Source organism: Octodon degus, unplaced genomic scaffold (assembly GCF_000260255.1).
Source record: "Octodon degus isolate 3935 unplaced genomic scaffold, OctDeg1.0 scaffold00272, whole genome shotgun sequence".
NCBI classification, from domain to species: domain Eukaryota; kingdom Metazoa; phylum Chordata; class Mammalia; order Rodentia; family Octodontidae; genus Octodon; species Octodon degus.
Genome location: NW_004524848.1, coordinates 1,341,862 through 1,353,656, shown reverse-complemented (window position 1 = coordinate 1,353,656; position 11,795 = coordinate 1,341,862). Strand labels below are relative to the sequence as shown.

Genomic DNA, 11,795 nt, shown 5'->3' with positions numbered 1-11,795 from the left:
TATATATTTGCTTATCTTTGTCATGTTATTTTCATGCTGTTGGTTCTCTACTTTTCCTGTGTAATTGTTTGCCCTGTTAGGGGGTTTCTTGGTGCTGTTGTTCTTGGAGTTGTGGTCATTTTGAGCCATTTCTAGAATATCTTTCAGTGCTCTGGTAGAATTAGTTTGGTTGTCATAAATTTCTTTAGTTGTTGTCATGGAAGTATTTTACTTCTCCATTAATTTTGAAAGAGAGTTTTGAAGGGTATTTCAGTCTGGGTTGGAAGTTGTTTTCTTATAGAACTTGAAATCCTTTACTCCAAACTCTTCTTAACTTGATGGTTTGTGTTGAGAAATCTGCTGTGATTTTGATGCTGTGATTTTCTTTAAATGTGATCTGCTTTTCTCAGAAGCTTTTAGTATGTTGTTTTGTGCTGAATTTCTAGGATCTTGATTATTATATGTCTGGGTATAGATTCATTTTGATTGATGTTTAATTTAGAGTTCTATATGCGTAGGTTATCTGAATATGAGATTATTTCCCCATACTTAGGAAGTTTTCTGCTATTACTTCTGCAAATATTATTTTATGTCCTTTGAGTTGGCTCCTTCTTTATCATTTATACCTATTAGGCTTATGTTGTTCATCTTTGCATCATCCTGTAGCTGTGGAAATTATTATTTCCTGCATTCTTGTTATTCTTAAGAGATCTTTCCTTTCCCAGTCACTAGTTACAATGATGTCTTCAATGTCTGAAAGTCTGTCTTCAGTTTCGAATGGTTTTGCAAACTTTTATTTTGATTTTGTGATTTTTTTGTGAAATTTTGATAGTGGGCAGCTATTTCATTGCAATCAGAGCCTCTCTATAAAAAGTCTGTTCTTCAGGTATCTCTTCTGTGTGTCAGATATTCTTAGTTTGTGTTTGTCCCAAGATTGAGCATGGATATTGATATTTATTTTACACTGCCCTCCATCTTTCACTATATGGTTTTGGTCAGGTTATTATCCCCAGTGCTTCCCATTATTATTACCCAAGAGATAATGTGTGGTTAAGACAAATATGGTATCCTAGTTACAGTAGTACAATTAGCAATATTAATAACAGCAAATGAAATTTAGAAGTTGACAAACATTGATAACTAATGGTTTTGTATTTTAGACCATAGAAGCAAACACTATAATTATGTAATAACTATAGAGTGTAAATTGAGAATCTGTATGTAAACTAGTTCCCCTGAGTTCTATCTGGGCACCTCTCTGCCATGTTCCTGGAAATTTCAGCAGACCAGTTCAACCAAGTTCCCTCCTAAAGCCTCAGCACCTGTAGTAGGGATACCTCCAGCCAAGCCTTTTGCCTAGCCCCTCCCACTGGTCCACACCCCAAGGAGACTGGACTCCAGCCAGCCATTTACCTGGCTGAAATTTGCTTTTAGATAATTTGAATTAACAGATTCCAAAAAGCATAGCAGGAAAAAGATGTAAGGTGATAGGTACAATAACTGATTTTTTTCCTTCTAATCATGTTTCTTTTTTAGATATTGGATGACCACCCCAGTGCAGTTATATTCACTCATTTTCCATTTGTCTGTAATTTACAAACCAAAATTAAGTTGTTACAAGTTGATTCATTTATGAAAATGCAGGTATGTATTCTGTATTCATAGGTATCATAAAATACTTGAGGTTAGGTGCTATATGAACAAGAAATTTCTTTAGTTCACATTTCAAGAGTACATCCCATGCATACTGGCAAAGTAACCCCTATCTTGCTACGTTGGGTATATATTGAAAAGAGACTGTTGGAAAGCCTAACTTCCTTTGGTAATGTGTAGTTTAGTTTCTTTTCTTTTTTAATGTTTATTTATTTATTTATTTTTGAGACAGGGTCTCGCTATGCAGTTTGAGCCAGCCCTATGCTCACTTTTATAATCCCTGGGCTGGTCTCGAACTCATAGTTCAACTTCTGGAGTACTGGGATTACAAATGTGTGCCATCATACCTGGTTCTGGAACAGCACAGCATGTCGGGCCAAGGATCAAACTTGGGACCTTGCACTTGCCAGGCAGGTACTTAAACCACTGAACTATCTCCCTGGCCCTGATTTCATTTTTTGAGGTAGAATCTTTGTATGTAGCCAGGCTAGCTTTGAACTTGTGATTTTCCTTCCTTATCTTCCCAAGTTCTGGAATTATAGGCATGCACCATGACAGACTAGCAAGCCTAACTTTGTAATAACTTACTCTGGAAAGAACTAATTCATTCTGTGAGACCAGCACTACTAGCTAGGGCCCAGTAACAAGGGGCCCTTTCCACCAAGCCCTGCCTCTTAAAGGCTGTACCACCTCACAACATCACCACCCTGGTTCTAGCACATGAACTTTGGTGGACACCATAAAACCATAGTAGGTGGTCTACACTTTTTGTTATACAACTTTTTGAACATATCTAAAATAGAGGTACTGGTATAAGCCCATCACTAGGATTCAACATTTGGCCATACTTTGTGTGTGTGTGTGTGGAACCGGGGATTAAACTCAGGCCCTTGCACTTACCAGGCAAGCGTTTATTCTACTAAGCTATCTCCCCGGCCCCAGTTGTTACTGTTTTCTGCTGAAGTAATTTAAAGTAAATCCCAGACTGGGGGCTGGCAAGATAGCTCAGTGGTCCAGAGTACCTGCTTAGGCAAGCTTAGGCAAGTGCAGGAATTGTGGTTTGATCCCAGCACCAATGCCATGCCAGCCCCACACCTAGGTCAGGCTGAGCTGGCCAGAATCCAGGCATAGTAGTACACATCTATAATCCCAGTGCTGGGGAGGCTGAAAGGAGGAGGATGACCATGAGTCTGAGCTGCATAGTAAGACCCTACAAGAACCAAATACATTTAATAAATAAATAAATAAAATAAATCCCAGTCTGAAATCCCAAGTGAAATACTTTTACTTTTCTCATATTTTAATGCATCATTTCTGGTTATCATGCTCTTATATCTGCTTATATTCATCAGTGGGTTCAGGTGGTTAATATATGATTCTTCTTCCATTTTAATGTTTTCCATAAATCTTTTGAAATTTTATGCAGATAAAAGAAAATTATTTAATAATTCCATCCATCACTTTTATAAGGTTTGCAGTATTATTGTAGTATTTTTAATCTCATCACTTCTTGCAGAGTATTAACTGGAATTCTATATAGAACCTTTCTTCATTATTCAGGGGCTATTTGGTGACCCTAAAATTGCTAAATACCATTGAAATAGGAAGGCAGTATTTAATCTTTTTTCATTAGATTATTAAATGTTGACATATAACTATAATTCATATCAATTTATGTTTCCAACAACAATGTATGCACATATTCACCAAATGCAGAGAATTACTAATCTGTGTGATTTTTACATTTTATGATTTAATCATATTTCAGATAATTTTAAATTTATATTTCTCATTATTGCCTTAGTCTTCATTTTTTCTAGATAATTTTCTACATGAGAAATACTGAAACTATTTAGTAGAGTGTGCTTTTTCTTGTTTTTTGCTCCGAATGCCTTCAGGGCTTGATTGGCTGGCTTGAGTTGTGGGGATCGAACCACAGCAAGCTGAGCCTGACTGCTTTGTTGAAGCAGCCACTTAAAGAACTGAGTTAAGGGACGGGCGCCCAGAGTGTGCTTTTTCTTTTTCTGTTTCTCTATGTAGTTTTAGTTAATACCATGTTCTTAGTATCAGTATTTGGGCTTTATGTCTTTAAGCATCTTGGAGCTATATTTGTAAGCTCCAACTGATTCTCCTTTATTCAGAAATAATACTGAGTCAGTGATTCTGTTTTTCACTTATTTTCACACTGTGACTCTTATATTAGTTCTACATAACATTTACGTATTTGTGCTTCTATATCACCATGAGCCTTTAGTTCTCTGCTAATATATTTGGTGCTCATCCCACAGACATTGTTAAAGATTTTCCACAAATTTTGTTGACTGCCAGGCCTGTTTTCTGTGTCACCCCTCAGGGCAGTGCTTCTATATCTCTAGTGCTTCTTTAAAGACTAATAGCAATCCAAAGTAGTACCCATTACTGACTTTTATTATTAATTCAAAGTATACTGCCATCTGTCTGAGTAAAGCATGTAAAGTCTATGACATATGTCTACAAGAAGACCCATTTCAAACCTAATACATTTTATTTCTACATTCTATTAGTAAAATACTAGCTTGCATGACATTTTCCAATGTATTATGACTCATAAGTCTGTTAGTGTTAAGTTTATGTACAATGAGCAAGTTAGACACAAGATAAATCCTTAGACATTCCTATTGCATTCTATAGATAAGGCCTCTCTATTTACTGTTATTAGTGTCAGTTAATACTATATTTATGAATAAGTTTACACAGATCACTTCTGTTATTTTTCTAAAATCCTTGGTAAAGACAAAAATAGATTATCTTTCTTTCTCAGACCTAGTTTTCTGATTAGTGATCCTTATAGAGATAGGCAATGTGTCTGTCCATTTACACATAATGAAGAATTAAGAGAAAAAACTGGTGTAGTTCTCACTGGCAGAGTTGGACAGCATACTTCATAGTACCATTCTCAAAAGGAGACATGATGTACAGTCTTAAATTGTAAGCTCCAAACTGTCAATTCAAATGTGGACATAGAAAAAAAAGAAAAATAATACATAAAGAACAGGAGTGGAGAAGTGGGAGAGAAGGTAAGATCCAGGTTTCCATCCATCCTGCATTAGGTGACTGGAGGTACATACTCTTCTCTCTGCTGGCATCAGTGCAGGTCCCTACTATCCCTGGCTGTCACTCACAGCCATGGAACGCATTGCTCTGTGGTCAGTACTGCTAATGTGTGCCAGTGTTATAGACTCTAGAACCAGGACATGACATAAAACCAGAGAGCACCAGAGGCCAAACTTACTCCATTTCCTAACCCAGAACCTCCTTCAAAAAGCATCATCAAAACCAAGAAAAATGTAGTGAAATCATAAGTAAATTTCTCAGCACAGTATATAGTGTTGGCAGAGATCTAGGACAGGTGTTTCCCAAGCCGAGTCCCTTAGACCCTTGTTTGGAGAACTTGGAGAGAATTAAAGTGGGCAGACACACCCAACCTAGAAACCTGGAGTAGGACAGCTATTATCCACTGGTTTTGCTGTCACCATGAGTCCTAAATACTCCTTTATTGTTTTGTTTTGTTTTTTTGGCGGAACCGGGGATTGAACTCAGGCCCTTGCGCTTGTCAGGGAAGCGCTTATTCCACTGAGCCATCTCCCCGGCCCCTCCTTTATTGTTTTTATGATGTGAAAAACCTTAGAAGAGTGTTGAAGGTTAGAGTGAGGCTGGCACCTGAGGCATGTTTCTAGAGCTCGTAGAGAAGACTGAAATCTGGGTTAATGAGCCATAGGAAAATAATCAGTCTGCTTTAGTATGTCTTTCCCATCTTTGTCCTACATCTAACATTATTCCTGAGCCCTGAAAGTGCCCGTTATTTTTGAGATGCATGGTGCCAACAAAGTTTCAACATGTTGAATATCTTTCAGGATCCTACACTACAATGTGTAATCCAAGATGCTTTTAATTGCTATATTTCACTATCTGTGATGTGACTTTTAAGTGCCATAGTTTTTCTGATGCTACATTTGCTTTATTTACCATCATGTGGACACATTGTTCTTTTTCTTAATGACAATGGGAATATGAAGTAATGGCAATCATGATTAAGTGGATGCTCTGCAAAGTATATGAGAAACCTGTAAGCAACCTGTAAGATTCTTAGCTGTCAAGAGGAAAAGCCAACTAAAATATTTCTTTTTACAGAAATCAGCAGAAAAGGTAAATCTGTGTGCAGTGATGGAAGGAAAAGTTGAATCACCTACATTAATACTGAGAATCAATCGAAGTCACTTGGTAGAAGATGCCCTACATCAGTTAAGCCAAGTTGAAGACACCGACCTTTTGAAAACTTTAGTGGTACAGTAAAAAGTGTCACTGAATATTTTTACTCATGTACAAAGGTTGATGTTATGCTAGGCCTGGACAGGGCAGTTTAATTTGCTTGGCATATCTTTCATCTTTCTACTAGGATCAACAAGCATAGTCTTTTTATTCATGCAAGAGTACAGGGTAGAAATGACTGAATGACTATTTCTTTAGTCAGAGTAGTCTCACTGATGAACCCAAGTCCTAGGTTGGGAAAATATACTCAAAAACTTCAGAGGAAAAGCTACAAAATTCACTTGCAAAATACATGGATTAAGGATTGATGAAGAATTGGAACTATTCATACAACCAAAAAAGAGCAAATGGAACAGACAGTGATTTTACATTTTGACTCTAGGTTTAAATTTAAGATCTTCTGCTACACGGATTTCAATTCTAGGCATCCTTCATTTAAGCCTTTGTGAGTGCTTATTTGGTATTCATTACGTGGTATCTCAGAAGATTTGCCCTGTTGTCATTATAGTATTATGGCTAACACTGTGGGTAAGGTTTGTAGTCTGACAGAAGGAAGTGGATTTTCCTGATACTGGCTGTGAGAGTTAGTGTTAATCTCTGAAAAAGGAGACTAGAACCTGGAGAACGAGCCTCAGATAAGAGCAGAATAGTTCCCAACATGGGATTCCAATGGACTATGAAGAAACTGTTTTATAAGCCAGACCTTCTAATTGTGTGACTCACTTTATAGTTATTTTCCATATGTCTTAACTGTGAGGAAATCAATACAAAATTGTTCCCCAGCAGGAATTGACCAAGAGATAAGAAAATAAACTCCAAGGCAAAACCTATCACTACATAGATTCTGAACATGGCAAGGTTGTCATAGCCCATTATGAGTTGAGTCCTGTGGTGTAGTACTTGCTAGGACATGAGTAGAAATTAGAAGAAAGCTTAATTTGTTGTTGGACTCTTTGTGTCAGAAGGTAAAGCAGTTCTTGAACATGATGGTTGTAGCCAAGGTTTTGATGAGATGTCTTACAATTAAGATCTTTCACAGAAAGAAAATATGAAGAGAAAAATCCATCACACTGAAGCTCATAGACACTTAATAGTAAAACATTTTTGGCTAGTATAACTCAGTGGTAGACTAACTTCTAAGTATGCATGATGCCAGGGGTTTGATCCACAGCACCAGAAAGAGAGAGAGAGAGAGAGAGAGAGAGAGAGAGAGAGAGAGAGAGAGAGAGATTGAGAGAGAGATTCTGACATGATGGAATGGCTAGGGCAATCAGGAACCATAGTTTCTGTAGGTCTAATGTCCAGACTGGCTGAAAGGGAGGTTTAGTGAAAGCCCTACTGAGGACACAGGCAGAAAAAAACAAGTAACTTGTTAACTGTGGCCAAGGATTTAAAACCTGAGCAGTAAGATGAAGATATCCAACAAGATAGAATAACTGGGAAATAGAACAGCCCTGGAATTTGAAGCACATCAAAATTTAGTTCAAGATTCTGTTCAGCATAAATGGTAGGTGCTAAGAGTCTCCCTAACCTTGATAATGTAGCAGTCTAGGGGATCCTTGCAATTAGTATACAATAGCCTGAGAAAAATAGGTTGATGGTCCCCTCTGCTAGGCAGAAAATTGAGGCTGGGTAGACTAGATGAAAGTAAGGACTGAGTCATTGGTAACTCTAGTGACTACAAGAATGATCACTAGAGATTTAACACTTTTCCATAGAGACTGAAGGTTTAAGTCAAACCACGGGGATGTGTTTTCTTTCTTAGGTTGAATTTATCAAAGAAATTCGTCCTGAGAGTGGAGGGGTCACTGCTGAGTTCTTCCACTGTATATTTGAAGAGATGACCCAGCCAAAATATGGAATGTTCATATATCCTGAAGAGGGTTCTTGCATGTGGTTCCCTATAAATGTAAGTCTCTTTCTCAGAGTTTTTCAGAACAGAAAATGTACTCCATGTACTACAATATGGAAACCATGGAAAATAATGCAAGATTACATTATAGAGAGCCTTGGGACCTGTGTTTTGGGTAGCACTTGCATAGTCCATAATTTTTCTGAGATTCTATATTGTGACATGTGTCCACAGTTCATTCTTCTTTATTGTGGAGGAATACTTATTTATTTATTTATTTGTTGTTTCGTTTTGTTTTTGTTTTTGTTTTTGGCGGGACTGGGGATTGAACTCAGGCCCTCGCGCTTGCCAGAAAAGCACTTATCCACTGAGCCATCTCCCTGGTCCCCAGGAGTATTTAGTTGTATGGAAATACTACAATTTCTTTTCCTGATATCTGACACATAAATACTTGGTTCATGTCCTAAATTTTGAAACTGAGTAATTGAGTGTTTTCAATTTAGAGAAATAATTGATAGACATTATTAACAAATATACCTGTTAATTCTAAAAAGGTAGTGATTTGTGTAATTATTATATTTTTAAAAAGATTCTTGGAGGGCTGGAGAGATGGCTCAGTGGTCTAAAGCACCTACTTGGAACAAGCTTAGCAAAAGCATCAGGGACCGCGGTTCTATCCCCCAGCACCACATGCCAGCCAGTCCTGCCCCCTGGTGGGCTGAGCTGGCCTCTCTCTCTCTCTCTCTCTCTCTCTCTCTCTCTCTCTCTCTCTCTCTCTCTCTCTCTCTCTCTTTCAAATAAATAAAAAAGAATAAAAATAAAAAAAAAAAGATTCTTGGAGCGTACTTTCTTTTCTAAAAATTACTGTGTTAATAACAAGGATAAAATAGCCATGAAAGAAATATGTTGAGCTTCTACTTACTGGTTGCTTTTCTCAAATTGTTCTTCCAAATAATATGAATAGATAATAATAGATGTGCCTTTTTGAGAATAAATGAACCTCTTAAAGATAGATGGTTGAAGTGTACCAGTGGTGTTTTTTTTAATCAGTGAATATGAGGCATTTATTTATTCAGTGTTTCCTGAGGTTCCCACATTGTATTAAATATTATAGAAGGTTCGAATTATATGACAGGATCCCTTTTCCCTGAAACATCTTACATGCCTAGATGAAGTGACAAATATGACATCACATTGCTAACTTGATATCTAACAGTTACTGAGAAGCACAGCAAGGTAAGGAAGGACTCACTGGTGTGAGAATAGAATCCAGTATTCTAATATGATAGTGGTCATCCATGGTTGAGTTTTCAGTTTCTTCCTATAAAATGTTTATAATTCCTGCTTTGTCTTCTTTAAAGGGTGTTGTAAGAATAAAACAAGTTAGTGTGACAGCATGAAAAGCATCAAATTTAAAGTAGTATTTGTTAGGAAAGAACATCAAGGAAGGATGGAAGTCCCTAGAGGAGGTGTAATGAAAAAATAGACTTGCAATTAATTATTAAAAGACAGGGACAGAATGGGCTAAAGAAGTACAAATGAGGGATGGAGAGGAGAAAAATAAACTCTATCAACCCTGGGAGGTAGGTGGTTCATCCTCTTTTTTTTTTTTTTTTTTTACTACAGATCAAACTTAGGATCTTGGATTTACTAGGTAGGAGCTTATGCCACTGAACTATATTTCTGGCCCTCATCCTCATCTTACAGGTGAAGAAAGTGAGGCTGAGAGAGAGAAAATAATTGCCCAAGACCATAGCACCTAGCAAGTGACCACACCAAAACATGAGATCAGGGCTGTCTGACCTCAAAGCCTTACTCTTAAGCATTATTCTGTCCTTCTGGACAGAAAATATAAAAATAAAACTATATATAGATATAGATATAGATATATAATTTGTGTTTGACTCAGTTAAATTACAAAATAATGTAGAACCAGGGACACACTACAAAGTTCGGTGTCATGGTGTACAGCTGTGGATGAGCAGAGGATGAAGATTACTCAAAGTCAAGGTTTAGGTCAATCACCAAGAACTCAGAGGGGCTGCTTCTCAGGCATATGAGAGCGAGGGAAACAACAGTGAGCTGAGACCTCTGCAGTTACTTATTTGTGATTTAAAAACATGAGAAGAAAGATGTAGGAAAAAAGCACTTGCAACATATTGTGTAGGATTTCCAGTCAGAAGACAGAGCTGAAATGGGATATTTTCTACATTACACATGTTAACCTGAATTAGGTAATCTTATTAGGGCAGAAAGTCAGATGGCCAAAGCAAACACACCTGAGAAACTGCTTTTAATTTTGCTACTTATCTTGCAGATTCTGCTCTAAACTCTTTAACTGTGCATTCCAAGAGCATGGGAACTGTTGTTCCATGGTACTTTCCTTATTGCACTCAAATTCAATAACTCCTTTGGCCAGAATTTCCCCACAGTTTGGGAAAGAAGATGGATTACTTTTGGAGCAGTCACCTTTGGAGATTACATATATTGTACCTTTAACTCATTTCTAAAATTTAAATACATTTTTATCATAATTTGAGAAGTCAATAGGACAAGTAGATTGAGCTGATTAAACACTTTGTGATTGCTCCAAGCTCTGCATCGGATAACTGCAATGAATAGCTTACAAGGAAATTGTACGCTCTTCAAGCTAGGGACCTTTCCTCTGTTGGGAATGTTACAACCAAGATACAGCTTAGTTTTTCACTTACCTACAAGTTCCAAGGAAAACCAACGGTATTAATCTGTTTTTGTTGTTGTTATTATTATTTTAATGTATTTGGTATAGGGTCTCACTACACAGATAAGACTCATAGTGATCCTCCTGTTTTCAGCCTCCCCAGTGCTGGAATTACAGGCATGCACCACCATGCCCAGTCTAGGTGGCCAGCTCAGCACACCCAAGGGTGAGGCCAGTGTGCCCTGTAGAGCCAGGAATCAAACTCTGGTCCCTGTGCTTGCCTCAGCAGGCGCTTAGTCCATGTTGTTTTTATTGTTGATTTTGTTACCATAATGAAACACACAAAGCTGGATGCTTTACCAAAAAAAAAAATAAGATTTAAGCTTTTACTTCTGGTATATTCACATACATAATACTGATGTCATCTCAGCTCTGGTAAGGATCTGATGGCAAGTAGTATCGTGACAGTATCCATGCAGGCAATAGGTTACATTGTTAGGAATCCTAAATCCAAGATTTAGGAAACCAGTGAGAGTGAGCTCACATGGAACTACATTATTGCTTTCTAAGGGTACATTTTCAATAACCATGTCTGGCCATTTGAGAAATGCAAACTAAATACTGAGAATCCATCTCACCCTTTAAAGAATGCTACCATCAAAAGATGAGCCAGTAACAAATGCTGGCAGAGCTCTGTGGGAAAAAAGAACCCTTATCCACTGTTGGTGGGAGTATAGACTGACACAACCACTATGGAAATCAGTGTGGAGACTCCTCAAAAGACTCAAATTGGAGATCCCATTTGACACAGCTATTCCCCTTCTGGCTATCATACCACAGCAATATATGTGCAACCACATTTATGGCAGCACAGTTCGTCATTCCTAAATCTTGGGAACAACATAAATGCCCAGCAAGCAAAGAATGGATAGAAAAAGATATGATGTTTTTATACAATTGTGTATTATTCAACTATAAAGAAAGATAAACTCAAGGTAAAGGGTAAGGTAAATGAATGCAACTAGAGACCATACTGATAAGTATAATAAACCAAACTCACAGGTATAAACATCAGATTGTCTCCCTAGTACAAGAAACTGAAAGAGTAAGACTCAAAAGGTATGATAGATAATGGTGAAAGGGAAAGAAACTGCTCAAAAGGAAAGAACACCTGGGATGCAGGAAAGGAGAAAAGAAGGGAGAAAAAGCACACACACACACACACACAAAAGGTAGCTAAGATAATTTTACTACTAATTTCTATTCATTGAAAGGAAGTGTTTTTATTGTTTGATCAGTTTGTCATGCCCATATCTTTTTTTT

At 37.4% G+C, this 11,795-nt stretch overlaps 1 protein-coding gene across 1 annotated transcript in view; it reads left to right on the top strand.

The window, feature by feature from the left end:
* Window positions 1-11,795, top strand: part of LOC101571594 (E3 ISG15--protein ligase HERC5-like) — a 68,554-nt gene that overhangs the window by 45,359 nt on the left and 11,400 nt on the right. The window contains exons 16-18 of the mRNA XM_023706839.1: window positions 1,516-1,623; window positions 5,803-5,955; window positions 7,706-7,849. Coding sequence (XP_023562607.1) covers window positions 1,516-1,623; window positions 5,803-5,955; window positions 7,706-7,849 — 405 coding nt within the window. The remainder of the gene's footprint in view (window positions 1-1,515; window positions 1,624-5,802; window positions 5,956-7,705; window positions 7,850-11,795) is intronic.